Raw genomic sequence first — 19,083 nt, 5'->3', positions numbered from 1 at the left:
CAAGTCAGCTAAATTAACAAATCACACATTGTTCAGTCTTGTGACCTGTGAGGCAATGGGTTGATCAAAACAATAAAAATGTTTTTTCCCCCAAATGGTGTGTCCACACCATTGGCAACTTTATATTGTCAGCCTGGCCTTTAATCTGTATAGATTAAAAAGGTTTTTCATGATTTGTTTCTTGTTTTGATTTTCACATATATCTTGCATACTAAACTTTTAAAAGTTGATTTTGCCTTCAGCCAACTAACACAAATAACTTATAAACCTTTAAAGCTCCCCAGATTTGTTTCCCCCCCAAAATATAAAGAATTGATTGTTGTGCCTATTATGACGAGATGATTCTGGTACCTTGACAAAAATTTAAAGGGAGATTCCAGAGCAAGTGTTCAGTATTTAACTAAAGTTTACTGTTTCAATTCAACTTGGAATAGAAATTGAATAGATTTGTTTTGATCTTTGGATATGACCCTACTGCTGAGGAATCATGTAACCATATATAGGACAACTATCTTATTCCATGGAAGGTTTCTAAATGATTTATATTGTTCTTATTTTATGTACATCTACAGTATATACACACATAATAGATCTGTTTAATATGTGTAGTCCCCCCTTCTAAATGTGTAGTGATTTAGAATAAAAGAGCATCATTGCCTGTATTTTTTTTACAATTAGAAAAGTGCTGTTCTCAGTATTTTTGATAGCTGAGACCAACACTTTCTACATCTCACAAAACTGACCTGATTTCCCAGTAATTGATCTTTGAGGATCCCTGCTTATCGCAGCTGCTATATCACTGTTTTATAAAGAATTTCAAGCTGGCTCATCAAGTTGAAATCCAAAATCCTCTTCTTAATATTCTTTTAAAGTATAGAGAACAGCTTGCATCTGATATAAAAGCTATTTGTGTGAGTGGGTGTGTTATCCTGCTTTTGTTTCATGAGCAAAAATTGGCTTCTTTGGCACTGTTTTCTGTGCATGTACTTTTCATTCCAATGCTCCTGAACTGAGAGAATGACAGAATGACTTGCCTAGGGGTGCCCAACCTTGGCCACTTTAAGACTTGTAGACTTCAACTCCCAGAACTATCAGCTGAGGAATTATGGGAGTTGAAGTCCACAAGTCTTAAAGTGGCCAAGGTGGACACCCTTTGAATAGGCCTGTCAAACTCCCAGCTTGCAGGCCGGATGCATCACACACTGGCCACGCCCAGTTTAGCAAAAGGGGGGAAAGTCCTGATACATCACATGATGCGCCATGACGATGTGAGTTTGATACCCCTGGACTGGACCATTCTACCAACCTGCTGAAAGTAAAAATCCGTATCTTCTTATCGTAGTTGAAAGCCATATTGCTACCTGATTTTCTGAAGATATCCCTCTATTTTAAATGATATTAAACACTGTTCTTCAAATTTTGTTAATATTCTTGATCAGTGATTATTATTGCACTTGAAATGATAACTTTTATAAGATATGTTCAATTTTTCAATCAGTGCTAGGTTACTTCTGATTTTAATCTGATCATTTTTCTATATTTTTCCAACCACATATGCACAATTGTTTAAAAGATTTAACTTATGAGTTTATTGAAATAATTGAAATGAACAGGATATAATGCAGTACAGTACAAGCAGTAACAAGCATAACAACAGAAAATTCCTACTGATCTTCCTGAAACAGTTATAGTCATGCATAAGAAGAAATAGTAAATAGTAATGATCTTGTTTTAGATGAAAGGACGCAGTGGCTCAGTGGCTAAGGCGCTGAGTTTGTTGATAGAAAGGTCAGCGGTTTGGCAGTTTGAATCCTTAGTGCCACGCAATGGGGTGAGTTCCCGTTATTTGTCCCAGCTTCTGCCAACCTAGCAGTTCGAAAGCACATAAAAAGTGCAAGTAGAAAAAATAGGGACCACCTTTGGTGGGAAAGTAACAGCGTTCCATGCACCTTTGGCGTTTAGTCGTGCTGGCCACATGACCATGGAGACATCTTCGGACAGTGCTGGAGATGAGCATTGCCCCTAGAGTCAGGAACAACTAGCACATATGTGTGAGGGAACCTTTAACTTTACCTGTCTTAGATTAATCCCAGGATTTGTGCGTGACAGTTTCAAAAATACTGAATGAGTAATAGCTAGAAAAACAGCACAAAGCATGACAAGAGAAATTAGCAACAGGTACCATGCCCGTTATCTATTCCATGATATCCTTGTTATCTCAGTACTGAAGTACATATAAGATAAAAGATATTCTCCCAATTATTCTCTCAATTCTGTGTATGTAACAGCTTAATAATAGGTTTCTAATTAGGAGCATATTTGCTTTGATTACTATTCCTAACTGTATTCAGTCTTTCTTTATGTGAACGTGAGGGGCTAATCGAGATCAAAATATGTTTTCTCTGAGCAACTCAATGTTCAAGGTTCGCTGCCCTTGAGTGCATGTTTTTTTTAAAGGAAGTGGACTAAGTAAATCTATGTTTTGTCCAGTTCTTCTGTAATCATACCTCCCTCCTACCCGAGCGACAAAGAGGAACATTTATTTTGAAGAATCTCCTGGAGCAAAACTGTGGAATCTTAAAATTGCAACAGAGCCCTTACACACAAGTCTGTTTTTTCCTGACTAGTTTGGTTATATCAACAAAATTGTCTGTGACTAATAATCAGCTGACTGTAGGTTGCCTGAAGGCTGAATCTGCTGTGCAAAGCTATTGTGGGTAGCTTGAATCTTGCCAGCACAAGTTTTGCTAGAAGAAATGTGATTTGAACAAGACAGAGGATCATCTAGAGAGGGATTTAGGAGAAATTGAAATGATTCCATTCAATTTTATTACAGTTGACTTGATTTGCTTAGTTTGAAAAATAGCCTCTATTTATTTCAGATAGTCTGAATTTTTTTTCATATCTTCCAGGTAAGTAAGTGAAATTTTACTGCTAATATGATCATGCACATACTGTAACTAAAAACCCTCTTCACTACAGCCTTAGCAATATTAAGGTAAAAGTAAATGTTCCCCTTGCCCATACATGCTAGTCGTTCCCGATTCTAGGGGGCAGTGCTTATCTCCATTTCTAAGCTGAAGAACCAGCACTGTCTGATGACAATTCCATGGTCATGTAGCCGGCATGATTAAATGCCAAAGGCACACGGAATGCTGTTACCTTCCCAGCAAGGTGGTCCCTATTTTTCTACTTGCATTTTTATGTTTTTGAACTGCTAGGTTGGCAGAAGCTGGGGCAAGTAATGGGAGCTCACTCTGTTATGCGGCGCTAGGGATTCGAACCGCCGAACTGCCGACCTTTCTGATCAACAAGCTCAGTGTCTTAGCCAATGACCCACTGCGTCCTCTTTAGCAATATTACTCATTTGCATTTACCTGGTTCTTTTTAGGAAAAAAAATTCTCACAATAACTTGCTTAATAACTTACACCTTTGATTTATTTCATTTGTGGGCCAAAGGGAGTTTCTATTCCGTTTTGATCTTTCATATTTTTTCCACTTTAATTTTTAAAAGACTTCATTATCTAATTTCCCCAATCTGAATTCTTGGTGTGTTTGAATTGCAGTATTTAGAATTCCCAATTAGTATGCCCTACATATCCAATCTGAACAAAAGAAGACATAAAGTTGCCATATTACATATTTTATGGATTATATTCATGCAACTCAAATGCTTGGCCTGCAGAACAACAGCAGTAAGTTGATAGCTCTGATCCTGCTGGCCTTTAAAAAGATCCTTAACCGGCTCTGCTTGGTTATATTAACCATTCTGTGTTGATATATGCAGAGCTAATTTTGACCCGCAGGCTACTAGTCAGTATGTGTGCAGGTATATATTTGTGCATATGTATTGGTGTGCTCTTGTTTTTCCCAAGCTTTTTATATGTATTTACTTGCTGTTTTTAAAGAGTGGCATGGTGGCCTGTGGCAGAGATTCCTTACCCCCGGGTCGTGGTCCATTAACTGTGCCATGAGCCGTTTGGAACTGGGCCATGGAAGCGTTAGGCGAGCACATATGCCCATGCATCCCCATTTGCGCGTGCTCCATTTGCGTGAATGGCACACATGCCTGCTACTCCCGCAAATGGAGCTGCATGCATGCATGCCTGCCACTCACAAAAAACCATCCCCTCTCCCCCAGTCCACAAAGCCAGAAAGATTGGGGAAATCTGGCCTATGGTGAAGACGCTTGTCTCCCACTAGGAAGGTTGAGAGTTTAATTCTAGTTAGCGGCAGATATTTATCTCCTAGGGCGCAAAGAAAAAAAATCTGCTGTGAACTCCATGGTGTCAGGAAGAACATCCAGCCGGTAAACACCCAAGTTCTTTATCCAGTCACTCTTACCCAGAATTAAGGGATTATGGAGCCATAAAAAGGGAGGTTTTTTATTTGCTGTTTTTAAAATTGTTAACCACCCAATATGATTTGAATAAGATAAATTATTAAAACCAGCCTGCCCATATCCATGGGGAGGCAGTCATAGCAGCAAAAATTCTTACTCAAGGAATGTACCTGTAAAGAGGTTGTCCTTGGGCCACTTCTCTGCCAATTACTGTTTAACTTCCAGCAGAAGTTTAGCACTAAGGGAAAAATGCCAAGATATCCTATTCACAATCATGTGCTATTGTGTTTGAAAGCAAAACATGGGGCGAGGGCCAGGACGCTTCATTTTGGAATGCATTCTCAGCACATTTAACCTCATCCTCTCCCATTTCAAACTTGCCAGCCTTCAGAAGTGTTCCATTTCCTGTTGTAGTCAAACCTTTGATGCTTCGGATCTTTTTACAGAAAACAATATGCTTTCCTGTCACTGACATTCATGTGGGATGTTTTTTAGATGGTTTTGCTGATATAAACAAATGGCTTGAAAAGCGTTACAAGAAATCAGGGCTCATTTTACATTAACTCAGTGTTGTACACAATTTAGGCTGCTGTTTTCCAGCGCGTGCATTCAGAAGGAAGTCCTGCTCAGTTTAGTGTGACCAATCTCTGAGTCAATAAGTTAGGGATCAGGTTGGCTTACTTCACAAGAACATAATGATCAACTTACTAATCGCCAATCAGGGCAGGGGAAAAACCTTGCTTACCAAGCCACGACTAACAAAAACAAAGGCAAACCTTTAAGGGGCACAAGGATTAAGTCCAGGCCTAATCTAAGAAATCTACAGAAAAAGAGTTTGCAGAATCATTTAAGTCACGTCTACTAAATTGTCATGGATCAGTTCTTCATACTTTCTCAGGATTCCATTTTTTTGTGTAATCATCAATGAATATACACTCTTAAAAAATTCCATTTAAAAAAGTTAGAGAAGCCTTTATTGACTTGATAATTTCTTCAAAATAGACAAGATTGCATTGTCAAATCTTGAAACCGCCCTTCTTGTTCTGATTCTTCAAGTCAATCTTGACTCTTGAGGACTACTTGCACAGACCAGTAATATTTTCTTGGCAACATTTTTAAAGAGATTTTGCCATGGCCCAAATCATTCAGCTGGTTTTTGTGCCTAGCAGGAGTTGTTCTCAGCGTCTCTTAGCCCCTGGTGGTGTTTTATACCACCACATCTAACTGGCTTACTGTTTAGGGATGGCAAAGTGTGGCATTATAATTGCATCCATATTAGCTGTTTTTGTCCCTGCCAATCTACTTCTGAAATCACCCATATCATTGGCAGGCAACTCTATGATAAGTGCTTTTCTAAAGGTAAAAGGTAAAGGTTCCACTTGCACATATGTGCTAGTCGTTCCTGACTCTAGCTTTTCTAAACTAGAGCAAAGAAACTCCAATGTAGCTAAATATTACTGCTTGCTATTTGTTCACGTTTTCCCCAATTGGATATTGCTGGTTGTATAAAACAACCAAACAGACGAGAGAATTTACTGAGATAAGGGAGAGAGGAGGAACATTCTCCTTTGCCTTCCTTTCAGGAAATGGCTTTGCTTGGGAAACAACAACCGGTAATAAACAAATTTAACCACTTCAGAAAATGACTGTTTCAACTGACCCAAAATGATAAAAAAGAAGTCTGATGCACAAATAAAACTCAAAGCTCATAACAAAAGTATTGAAATGTTCAGTATTTATTTCCGGGTGCTGTAACACTTTGTGCAAGTTGCAGTTTTAAAAAATAAAATAGTTGGCTGCAAGCTATCAATATTACAAAGCTTGGACTCATAAGCAGCATTTACAATGAAAGTTTTAAAAAAGAAGGCTTCTCTCGCCATCAAGTAAACATCAGAGAGTTTCAAGGTAAAAAAAAAAAATTCAAATCACAACTCGGTTCTCAGAAGAAACTGATACAATCTATTATATTAAAAAAACATGTGCAATTGTCAGTTCAAAATCCTTTCGGTGCCTGAATACTTTGGTGGCCCCAGAATCTGCCAAGAGAGACCAACAAGCTGGAGACCTTATTCCAGTGGTTCAATCTTTCTGTTAATCTAAGATGGCTCTGGTTGTCCCAGGTGACACCTTTCTTTGCACAATTATACCAAGGGGTAACTAGCTGCTGTAGCTATTCCACAGTGGTTGCTTCGGTCTTTAGCCATGTATATATAGCCTTGGTCTCCCCATTTTTCACTCCAGCTGAAAAGAACAAGAATGTGTTAGGAATCTTTCTACTCTGTCAAGATTCTTTTTGGAATGTAGTTTGTTATCAAAAGTTATCACGCAGTACTGTAACCCATAATCCAACATACCACTCTTTTAGAGAGGATAGTTAGTAATATTTTCTGACCAATCTATACACTCGTTCTCTTTTCATTTGTTTTGCTAACATGTATATCTCCTGCCTCTTCTTCAGAAGTTCAAGGAAGCATGCATAACATTCCCATGGATTGAAAACCCAGCGCTCCCCTGTGCTAGTTCAGCACTATAGCTACCATACTACAGCTCTTTATGGATTTTAGTTTATTTAAAACAAAGATAACAACAAAAATTGAATGTAGTTCGTAGCTCAGATGACTGCATTCACCCATAAATCAGTTCACACATAAAATGGTTATGAAACGACTTGGCTGAACAATACAAATAAATTATATTTTCAGTGCATGACATTATCATTGAAAAGCAGTCATTAGCCTGTTGAGATTTTTTTAAAGCTAATGTTATTGTTTATATTGTTAATTACCAGGACTTTACAACTATTTACATTAATACAAGAATGGACCTCAGATCTCACAAGCAGGACCCAAAAACAAATAGTCTGATCTGCTGGGAGTTTTTAGTTCTCTAAAGGTTTCAATTGGATTATTTTAATTAACCTAAATTAACTTATTAACTATTGTTCTGTGGTTTTTCCAAAGGACCTCCCCGAGTCCTTTGGGAGAAGGGCGGCATATAAATATAATCAAATAAATAAATAAATAAATAAATAAATAATGGAAGAGTTGGAGGGCACCAACTTGAAATACATCTTGAGACTTAACTTTTTCAGGATTCTACAATTGGTTGGAATGAAGGGAAAGGTAGTCTTTGTTTAGTGACCAATTGTTGAAGTTACAATGACATTGAATAAGACTTACCGCCAGTCCTTAAAAATGCGGCCATCAGTTTTCTCATGGTGATACCGATTTGGTGCTTGGAAACTTGCACATAACTTACAATGGTCACAGAATTCCATAGTTACACGATCACCAATTGTAACTTTCATTGCTGGCTTCCAACAAGCAAAGCCAATTGGGAAGCTGGCAGGAAGTCATGGTCATGTGATGTTGTGCTTAACAACCACATGCAATGACCACAACTGCTATCCTAAATCAACGTAGTCATGTCACTTAGCAACAGATTTCCCGAATACGGTTAACTGAGGACTATCTATGTTTAATATCTCACATACCTTACTGTTAGTAAGCCCTGCATTTGAAAGAGGAAAAACTCCTAAATATTTTAAGCATACCTGTTTTTAACTATCCAATACTTCTTCCTGTTATCGTCATCGGTACCATCATGGCCATAGCCAACAACAAGAACACCATGATCCAGTTCTTCACTATTGCACTGTGGTTCATAATAAACACCTAGAATTAGAACAGTTGGTTAACTTCCAAAAATCAGTAACTTCTCTAGAAACAGAGAAGTTCATATTAAGCCATGATGGATCTTCAGTTTGACTTAGCTTGACATTATCTACTTCCATGAAGTGTTTGGACAAAGGTTGATAAGATATATGTCCTAGTAGGCTGCTTGCAGTCCAATCACCAAATGATATATTCAATAACAAAGAAAAGTGTTTCTTCTAGTGAGCTAAAGGCTATGCTTTTTCCAATTTATATGGTGTCCAACGTTTGCTCAAAATAATGAATAATGCCCAAACTAAATAGTGCCAGAAGAAGAAATAGAAACCAATCTTCAAAATCCATAATATATCATCTCACAAAGTACAATCTCCTTCCACCTAACTTGCAAAATTAAAGGAAGGAACTTTATTGTTAGGTAGATTTTGTCGAAGGTAGAACCATCACAAAATATATTTTACAAAAAGTTCAGCACAAAATTAAGCAAGCTTTGGATCCTCTGTAATCAAAGCTCCCCTAACATATGCAGATCTTTCTGGATAAGGGACTGTTAGCTCTTCTGGATTTTGGAGAAGATCAAGAAGCACAGTGATGTTCCACCTTGCTATTCTTTGCATGGCAGAAGAGGCCCTTTCCTGATTGCTTGTCTATTATAAAGCTTTGGGTGTTCCTCTATCCAATATATCCCTCCTTAATCCTGGAGAACAGAGTGAGTAATGGAGAAATAGGCACAAATAACAGTTATTAAGAAATCCAAGCCAAGTTGAATGGATTCCTCAATAATTACTGTCAAGCAAATTATAGGGTGTAGTTATGCTTTTTCATTAAGAAAAATCAAACTGGAAATGTTCTGAACTCATGGATATGCTGGTGTTACTCCTAACATAATTAGCAATTATTCACAGTAGTTACAAGGGACACACAATACTCTGTATAATTGTGCATGAACCATTCTGTACAAAGAACGTTTGCTTTTAGATAATTCACACCTGAATTGAGGCATGCATGGTGTGTGTGTGTGTGTGTGTGTGTGTGTGTGTGTGTGTGTGTGTGTATTTTGCTCCTATATCAAATGAATTGGGGGCTATTAAAACGCTCTGGAACCTTCTTAGTTATTTCCCATTTCATGCATACCTCCAACACTTTATTCCACATTTTCCCAAACCTGAGTCTTCTTGAACTGTAGAGCCACAACTCCAAGCAACAGTGACAATGATGGTTGAGACGGATGGGAATTTTAACCAGTGCATCTTGGTAGACTACTAAATTCATTCAAAAGCCTATGTTTTCACAAATCCTCACCAGATTCATAGAACTGGAAAGAGGAGTGGCTCGCATCAATAGCTACAGAGACTGGTCCTACTGCAGCCACTGCCTTCATCAAAGCTCTTTCCCGTCCTTCGGGGATGTCCACAAAGCCAGTATCATTAGCAGAGTTGTATTCAGGTTTATACAAGCAATCTTCCTCGTCCTTAAAAGAAAAAAAATCAGTGCCGAGGTTAAGAGCCAAGCTCTATTTTTCAAGGTGTTAGCTAGTTCTGCTATAAAACAAACAAAACAGATGTGCACAAAATGTCTATTTCACACACCCAGAAGAAAAAAGTTATAAAAATTGCAGACATGGCAATTTTTCAAGCTATTTCATCTATAGAAGGTAAGAATACAATAGACTAAGAGTATAACAAACAAACTGAAGCAAAATGTATACAACAAATGCCCATTTTGTTTTAAAGCAGTTATTTCACACTCAGAAGGAACTACTTGAACCAGAATGATTTAAACAGGGTTTTTTTTTCAAAGGTCTTTTGAATTTGAAATAGTTTAAAATCAAAAGTTTTTACACACAGCTCATTCAGAAGAAAAGTATATATTTATTCCATTTCTGAACTTCTCATTCGAAATATTTGAATATCCAAAGTCAGATAGCAATCTGAATCTAGGTCAAAGCCTAGTAATCAAGGCCCACACATTAACTACAAACCAGGGTCTGATCTACTCAATCAAGGCCTGAAACAACATCCAGATTGAAAGTTAACCAAGGATCAACTTTTGCTTTTGGCTCAAGGTGGAACAATTGTAAAAATGAGCTATTTCCCCCCTCCTCCATATGAATGGTTGTGAGGGAGTGAATCAAAGATTCAAAGGGCTAAAGAAGATTCTGGCTTTTCTTACCCTGAATGCAAGGATTTCAATTTGGCCAGCCACTTTTTTTAAACATGTAAAGAACAAAAAGGTGCAAAATGGTAGTTGAGATAGTATCTGGAGGACAATTAGCAAGTATAGCTGAATATGGCTTGCTTTAGAACATGCCTTATATCTTTTGGCTACCCATGATTAATATTAAGCTATATGAAGCTACGGATCTCTGGACTGCATAAATAAGAAAAGGCAATGAACCGTAAAACAAGGTAGAACTACTATCTTAGTTCATCTGCAGATATTAATATCCTATTATCATATGATGCTTGTTTCTTTCTGATCATTCTCATACTGCATGCAGTGTAAATACGAAATGCAGTAAAACTAAGAAAAGACTACAGGTAATATACATATAATAATACTAATACTAATACTACTAATAATAATAATTTTACTTCTATACCACCCTTCTCCCGAAGGACTCAGGGCGGTGTACAGCCTATTTAAAAACACAGAACAAAACAACGATTAAAATTTAAAATCATTAAATAATTAGGCTCCAATTAAAATCCCAAAAATTTTAAATACCCCAATTTAAAATCGTTATGTTGATAGCCCAGCCTGGTGGAACAACAGGGTCTTCAGTGTGCAGCGAAACACCCGGAGGTCGGAGATCTTACGTATAAATTAGCTCATCTATAAATATAGCCCTGTCTTAATTTTCCATTGTGAATTTCAAATAGCCAGAAAGATTTTGTGATAGTTATTTTCTTTGCATGAGTAAGATGAACTGATTATATCACATCATAAACTTCCTGGAACAATCCAGTTTACCAAATGTTCTATTTTTCAAATCAAGTAGAAAAACAAGTTCTATGTCCAACCTAAAGGAGTTACTACTGTATTTATCAACCATTCAATCAACAATTTGATAATTGTTTCTAATCTGCCTTTGTGTGGATGACTAGAAAAGAATCAACGGGTTCTACCAACAAAGTTATGTGATGACTTGTGTATGGTTTGCCAATTGCAGTGGCAGGTAAGACTGAGGGTTAACATCATTGCCCAGAGGATCATTGGTTGCTCTCTCCCCTCCTTGGAAGAGCTCCCGCTCCCTTAAGAAAGTTCAAAACATTCTTAAAGATCCATCTCATCCTGGGCACCCTTTTTTTTTTTTTTGAACTATTACCATCTGGCAGACGGTACAGGACAAAAAAAAAAAAAAAAACAAGGACTGAAACAAAATAGGCTGAAAAACATCTTCTACCCCAGAGCAGTAACTATACTGACCTCTACTGTATAGTGTAATATTAATGCAGCATCAGGAGTTTTCAATTCAATTCAATAGAATGTGAAAGATGTGTGTTTGTTTTATTTTTATAGCTTTCTTATGTATGATGTACACTAAAGATGGCATTTAATTTCGTTGTACGAGGTGCAATGACAATAAAGTAAACCAAAATATAAATCAAGATGAACAGATATAATCCCGGTTTTGAAAGCTTTGTTTTCCTGATCAATGACCTAAACAAAGGGACGTGACTTGATTCAATGTGACTTTTTACCTTTCCAACGTATGGATATGATTCCTCGGAGTCAATGCCATTGTTATCCTTGATGTACTGGAAAGCTTGGTCCATGAGTCCTCCATTACAGCCCTGGTTCCCTTCTGGCCCAGAGCAGTCAACCAGATTTTGTTCACTCAAAGAAACCAGCTTGCCAGTTTTGCGGAAGTGCTGTCCTTCAAGAGAACCAGTTGCACTGAATGCCCAGCAAGATCCACACTGACCCTGAGGTGAAATGGAACATGCATTAATTTTTTTAAAAAAAATAAACATTTGTGATGTACTTTATTGTAACTTGTTGCTTTAGCAAATACGTTGTCTCCTAGTTCTTGTTCTCTCTCGGTTCAGTTTGAGCTTTGCCTTCTTATCTCTACAATAACTCCCATCTTCCAAATGTTGTTTCCATTTTTTTTTGCTTATCAATTAACCTTTATTGCATGCAATTATTAAATCTCTTTCTATTTCAACTTCTGGACTCCCATCTCCTATCTACTTTCTATAATGGTGCATTCACCCCACATTCTGGGTTTCTGTGTGGCTTAGTATATTAGAAATCCAGCCAGCAGAAGCTTATATGTTTCAATGCATTCTGCCAAGCCAGGAATTGGGTAATGAATCTTATATTAGAGCTTTGTGTGATTCCAGCCTTTAACTTTGATCACAGAATCTACACAAAGACCAGTGTCAGCTTTGTAAGTAACAAAATTATAAAAGTGCATAGTCAGCAAATTAGCTAGCAGTTTTTCCACAGTCAATGTTTTTATTTCCTGGCTGAGTAAGACTACACAAAGCAGTACATGAGAAAAAACACTACTATTCTCTCCATTCTCAGAGGCAAGACTGAATGAACAAACACTTCAACAATTCTTATGTCAGAAAGGGTGGAAAAGCCTCCACATGCTACAACTCATGAAGTGTTAACATCCTTGTGAAGTACATACTACTTTGGGATCTTGGCACAAGCAACTTGACTTTTAACTACCACTGCTGAAAAGCATTTGGCTTAGCTTCTGCTGGCTCAGGCTGATGATCTGCCTAAATGAAACTTTTTTTTTCTTCATCGTGCTATTTCAGATGACTTCATGAAGCTTGTCAACATAGGTGAGACCGTGATAGGTCTCTTCCATGACTGCACCCTAGCAGTTTGAATTTTAGATACACTGGCTAAGTGTATCTAAAAGGAGCCTGAGTGGCGCAGCAGACTAATGCTACCGTTAAACGTAGTATTTAGCTTCCAGCTGCCTGCAATTACTGCGAGTTCAATTCTCACCAGGCTCAAGGTTGACTCAGCCTTCCATCCTTTCTAAGGTAGGTAAAATGAGGACCCGGTTTGTGGGGGCAATAAGGTGACTTTGTATAAAATATACAAAAGTATGAAGGCTATTGCTTAACGCCTTGTAAACCGCCCTGAGTCTCCGGAGAAGGGCGGCATATAAATAAATAAATAAAAACTGCCTATGATTCAGGAGGTATACAGCTATCATTCCTAAAAGTCACTGAAAACTTGAAATTCCATATATTTCATATATTCCATCTATTTTTAAAATTGTTTATACTGGTGGAGCAATTCCACAGAACTCTGTATTGTTCAAATACTTCTTTGTGTCATATCACAATGTGAAAAAAGGAACAAAATTTCTCTGAGTTGCCTGTATTATCATTATATACCTCTGCTCTGTCTCCTCTAGTTCCTCATTTCAATTATTTTTTTCTCCCTACTCTTCTAGGTGTAGAACATCTGTTCAAAATAATATTTCCAAGGGCTATCATAAATTTTACTCTAATTACCTTAAGGCAATTAAAATAAGGAAGACACATACCTGATCCTTTACTGGTGTTACGTAACCTTTCTCCCTCCAGTCAACCGATTTCGGAACCTCCAAGTAGTTTGGCTCAAGAAATTGTGATCCTTTATATTTCTTTTGAGATGGAGATCGCTTAAAGCCATTCATCACTTGCCTAAATTCTTCATTAGTCTGAAGAAAGAGGAGATTCATCAGTGTGAATCAAACAATTACTCAAGAAAAACAGCCTTGCAATTTTGGCCATCCATACCATGTCTCCAAAATGATTCATTCCTAGTCTGTAACTGTGTTTGCCTAGACTGTGGTCCAGATTGTGCAATTCAATCATTTTCAGATTCTTCTCCCAGATCATCCTCCTCCAGCCTTCTTCCTTCTATGAATGAGGAACAAAATATGCAGAATTTTATTGCTAGGATTTTCTAGTCAGTGTCTGTATTAATTTAATTTGGAAATTACCATCAAATCAAGCTGCTGTTCTTTTACTTTTATATCTCTTATATTCTATTCTATTTCCAAAAGGGAATCCATTTATCAATTTAAATTATTGCAGAAACTTTGATTCAAAACTATAATTATCTCAAACCACATTTTGATAATTTAGCCCAGACACCAAATCACCATGTTTTTTAAAATGTATTTGTAACGGTGCCTAATTAACTATTTCTAATGCCTGACTCTTTTTGCAAGAAAAACATGTTTTATACCTTGTCAATTACCAAAGCAATCATGCTCTTAAATCTTAGAAGAGGCTCACCTCATGATAGTTCTTGCTGTGCCATGTTTTCCAGCTCAACCAGTGATTGTCTAAAGCAGGATCTAAACCTGGAGCAGCAAAGGAGACCCCGAAACTTAGGGCCAAAATGCACAGATAGATCTTCATCATGAAATGTCTAAAAAGAGTGTGAAAAAATTGTGCAATTAGAAAATAAAGATCTCTCCTACATGAGATGAGAATAAACATACAACCTCTCTTCCATCATCCTGATAGAGACAAACCAGGCAGGCATTAATTTGTGTCAAAGCAGAATAGCTTAGTATAGTTCGTGAACACAGCCGCAAAGGAGCTACTGTCTGCACTCATGAATGTGAAAGCAAACAATGACTATGAAAATTTAGTTGAAATGCCGCTGGCTCCCATCCCATATCAGTAATTTGATTTTATGTAGGTACTTTGCAATTTGACAACAACTAATTGAGGGCAGCAATACATAAAGCAACTTATTTATTGAATGGTTTTAATTCTTGTACAACACCTATCATCACTGCTATGACTTGAGCGGCAATAATAAACAAACAAGAAAACTATATTAAAAAAAATCCTAAACGATGAATCACGTTTAGCTGAAGTATTATTAATGTATATCAACTCAAAATGATGTACTCATTATTGTAATTGTATTATCTTTTTTCAAAGTGCTCAAAGGTAAGTTCTGAGGGGAGAGACCCAAATTTTATCCTTGCAGCCACTTTATAAGAAAGTTACTATGTAAGATCATTGACTCACAGGGAGCTCAAAGCGAGGAAGAATCAAATGACACTTTTAAATCATAGTTACATGTTTTATTCGTGGAATAAGTGTGGATTAGGGAAGTGATCCACCTTAAATTCCTCACAATTGCCATTCCATTGCAAAAAGTAAAGATAAAATCTCTTTCAGGTGTGGCTTGATTCCTGTGGCCTACAGGGACACATCCATGTGGAGGTGTTTTGCCAACAAAATAGTGATTAGCCCCTACTCTCTTCTGGTTTATTTATTTTTTTTTCAAATTCATATAGCCGCCCATATCACAAAACAAATTACTCTCGGCTGTGTTCAACAAAGCTAAAAAAAACAATAATTAATATAAATAACAATTATTAGAAAGTGTTGAAACTATAGAAACAAAGCTAAAAAAAGAGAAAAGAAACAATGGGTGAGGAAATTTTAATAACCATGGAGCCACTTCACTCATTCACCAGTTCCCTGAGGTCCTTAGAACTAATGGTGCAACCAGTTCTGGAGGGATTTTCAGAAAGTCAATGATACTCTCCAGCCTGGCTTACCTCAGGGGGATGTTCTGTTTGTTTTCTACTTCCTAGTCAACAGTCTCCCATCCAAACATTAACCAGATTCAACTCTGCTTAGCTCTTCAAGATAGGTAATGATCCACTAAAGAATAGGGATATTTTAGTAGCAAATGCTTTCTCTTTTCAGAGCAACAACTTCAAGTGGGGCCGTAGTTAAAGAAGATTAGAATTCTCTTTCCCTTGCACCAACATGGAATGGGCTACTCTACTTTCTGTACAATAAGAAAAGTGTATTGTTAGCTGTATCTTTACAGCTACGTCTTGGCTTTGAAACCTAGGTTGAGTGTGTGTAGCAATATAGCTGAACGAACAGAGGGAAAACATATTTTGATATGCTCCCCCCAAATTTAAATAACTGGGCTAAGAATGTAATTAACCTGCTTTCTCCCCTTCCTTATTTTCAAGAGATGTAATACTACAGAGTCCTTAACATTGGAAAGAAAGGGAGATGGAAAAGGAGAACTAAAACATTAGAATGAGACTTGGGAACGAAGGTGATTCAGGCAACCACAGATCATATACCACTAGCGCTGCTTTTCGTTTATTCCCCTTTTGCCTGTCTTTCACCATCCTTCACTTCAGTCAGTCGGAGAAATCAAAGGGTGCTAATAGATATCCGTCAATTTGGCAATTCAGAATGCGATTGCAGGATAGATGTGACTGCAGGTAGTCCTCGACTTACGGCCGCAATCGAGCCCAAAATTTATGTTGGCTAAGTGAGACATTGGTTAACTGAGCTTTGCCCCCATTTTACAACATTTCTTGCCACCGTTGTTCAGTGAATCCCTGCAGCTGATAAAAGTTAGTAAAGACGATTGTTAAACCAATCCGGCTTCCCCGTTGACTTGTCAAGAGGGTCACAAAAGGGATTACATGACCCCCGGGATGCTGCAACGGGTCATAAAGTGTGAACCAGTTGCCGAGCATCTGAATTTTGATCCCATGATCATGGGGATGCTGCAAAGATGGTGACCGTGAAAAAATGGCCACGAGTCCCTTTTTACAGTGCCTGTGTAACTTTGAATGGCCGCTAAATGAACTGCTGTAAATTGAGGACAACCTGTATATACCAGTACCAACTAGTTCATGGGTCTCCAACCTTGGTGACTTTAAGCCTGGTGGACTTCAACTCCCAGGATTCCCCAGCCAGCTGGCTGAGGAATCCTGGGAGTTGAAGTCCGCCAGGCTTAAAGTCGCCAAGGTTGGAGACCCCTGAACTAGATTATTTGTCCAGCTTTTTTTGCTCCATCCACCCTTCCCGCCAGATGGATCGCTTCCCTCCGTTCTTGCTACCAGCGGGAAGAGAGGAAACCTTGTAGCGATTTCCCCAGTTCGCCGATACGATTTTTGTTGTTGTTGTTGTAAAGGACGAGAGTGATAACTCCTCATAAAGCGCATTAAATGACTCGTCCTGCCATATTCTGGGAATCACTTCCGCTGCCCTGACTGCCAAGCGGGGGTGGAAGTGGGGGGGGGGGGGCGGGCGGAGATGCGGGGGCCTCCTCCTGGGACTCGGGGGAGGGGGGGGTGCGCTTGCGGCCACGTGACCCGTCTCCAGTAAACAGATACCCGAGCCCTCCCTTTTCCAGGCGCCGCCAGGCAAGGCGAGAGAGAGATAGAGAGAGACAGAAAAAAGGCCGGGATATGCAAGCTACGAATTTGGGGCCGGGAGGAGAGGGAGGGGGTGGGAGGGGGGGGGCAACCGGTCCAAGCCGACGGGCTTCCAGAGAAAAGATGGGAAAGCAAGCCCAGGTCGAAGGGGAAAAAAGGCAAAACAAACGGAGGGAGAGGGAGTCGCCCCAAAAAAAAAAAAAAAAAAAGAGCGAGGATGACGCAGGACAGGCACATTCCTCTACGCCCGGGACTCACGCCAATCTCTTCTTAGCTTTCGTAAACAGAGACCAACCACAAAAAAAAAAAAGTGGCGCGCCCTCGTTGCCCTCGGTGAGGAAGGGTGAGGAAGCAAATCGTCGGGAGCCGGGTCCCGGCAGTCAAAGCGAAGCAGCTTTTTTGCACGATGGTCCTCCTCCCCGCTCCCAAGGCAACAACAGCCGATCGGCAGCTTTGGGGGTTTTTTTCTTTTCTTCCTGCGATCATGGAGGGGGTCGGGGGGGGGGAAAGAAAGAAAAGCCTCCAAAGCTTTACTCAATCGAAGATCCACCAGGCTCCCTTAAACATTTTACTTTTCGCTGGAATCGATGCGGATCTTCCCGCTTCTAAGCGATGGATGGATCATAGATCGTTTCCCCCTCCCCCACTCCTTTTCCCCTTCTTCTTTTTATTAACAACGAGTCGTTTATAAATCCCACTTCGATTCCCCCTCCCCCAATCTCCATCCCGTGAGTTGCACACACACGCACACACACAGAGAGAGGAGAGAGAGAGAGACCTAAAGTCATCCAGCCGGCTTTGATGCTTAAAAAGATTCCCGGTCCCAGAAAGACCGAGAGATGAAACCGGTGTAAAAAAGAAAGGAAGACCGACCGACGCTCTCTGGCATCCCCAATTTCATACCCCAATTCCGCGGTCCAGGACCAAGAATTCAGAAGCGCTGCTGGAGACGGCAACGTCTCTCGCTCTCTTTCCCTTTTCCCCCCACAGAAAGGTTGGAAACTCCTCGCCAGCTAACACGTACCGGCCTTACCTGTAACAGCGACCAAGAGCCCCTCTTCGCTCTTTCTGTCTGTCTCCGGGCCGGGGTCTTCGCTCTAAGTCTGCTCACCCTGAAGCGGCCCGGCCCCCTTCTGGCGCGCGGATTGGCTACCAAGGCCCGAGGGCGGAGCCAGAACTAATCCGCGAAAAAGCGTGACTCCCGATCCCGTGATGCCCAGAGGTACTCAGACCTGTTGGGGATGGAGGGGGAAAGAGGAGGAGGAGGAGGGGGGGAGATGCTAGGACGTGACGGTGGGGGTGGTGGTGGTGGGGGAAGGAGGAAGCTCTGGTGTCTTCTGGAGAGGGGAAAAAAATCAGCTGAAGAGGCGGAGTCCCCCCACTGAACGGCTGAATCTCAGCGGTCTCTGTTGGAAACTCAAACTGACCTTGCAAGGCCAATAATGAAAAACATCTGAGTGCCCCCTTCACCCCCACCCCTCACCGTAAAGTTCAGACCATTTCGTTCCCGAGTCGTAGAGATGCTGGTAACTAAGGAGTAAGGCGCTCCCTTCTCAAGCCCTTGGCTTCCTAAGGCTGGGGAGGAAGGGGCTTGGGAGTCCTACGAAATTTTTATCGGCCCTCAACGCTTCCCGCTTCTACCTCATCTTTTTATGTTGAGATCAAATGGTCATCTCTTTACAAACCGGGCTTGTTTCCTCTTAGTTTCTGGCTCTGGAAGGGTCTATACAAATTCTATGTCTGTAGTTTGACATTTCATAAGCAACTAAATATGCAGGAACAAAATGTGGTTAATCTATAAAGGCAACATAACACATATTTCTACCTGAGATTAAAATCAGGATCATGCCTTTTTCCAAGATAAGCCTGGATTTGCATAGTA

At 39.5% G+C, this 19,083-nt stretch overlaps 1 protein-coding gene across 2 annotated transcripts; it reads right to left on the bottom strand.

Moving 5' to 3' along the window:
- Nucleotides 1–6,061: 6,061 nt before the first annotated feature.
- CTSL (cathepsin L) lies at nt 6,062–18,341 on the bottom strand. 2 transcript variants are annotated; one of them, XM_070938686.1, is made up of 8 exons: nt 18,235–18,341; nt 14,278–14,413; nt 13,774–13,896; nt 13,539–13,694; nt 11,719–11,943; nt 9,317–9,485; nt 7,897–8,017; nt 6,062–6,584 (listed from the first exon to the last, which is right to left on the bottom strand). In XM_070938686.1, the coding sequence occupies exons 2-8, from the start codon at nt 14,404–14,406 to the stop codon at nt 6,485–6,487; spliced, it is 1,023 nt and encodes a 340-aa protein (XP_070794787.1). In that variant the 5' UTR covers nt 14,407–14,413; nt 18,235–18,341; the 3' UTR covers nt 6,062–6,484. The 2 variants fall into 2 exon arrangements, with proteins under 2 accessions (XP_070794787.1, XP_070794788.1); XM_070938687.1 differs by having other exon boundaries at nt 18,226–18,277.
- Nucleotides 18,342–19,083: the final 742 nt, after the last annotated feature.

Source organism: Pituophis catenifer, unplaced genomic scaffold, assembly GCF_029215685.1.
Source record: "Pituophis catenifer annectens isolate HBS135680 unplaced genomic scaffold, rPitCat1.0.hap2 SCAF_2, whole genome shotgun sequence".
NCBI lineage: Eukaryota > Metazoa > Chordata > Lepidosauria > Squamata > Colubridae > Pituophis > Pituophis catenifer.
The sequence above is the reverse complement of the archived record's forward strand: the minus strand, read 5'-3'. Positions and strand labels throughout refer to the sequence as shown.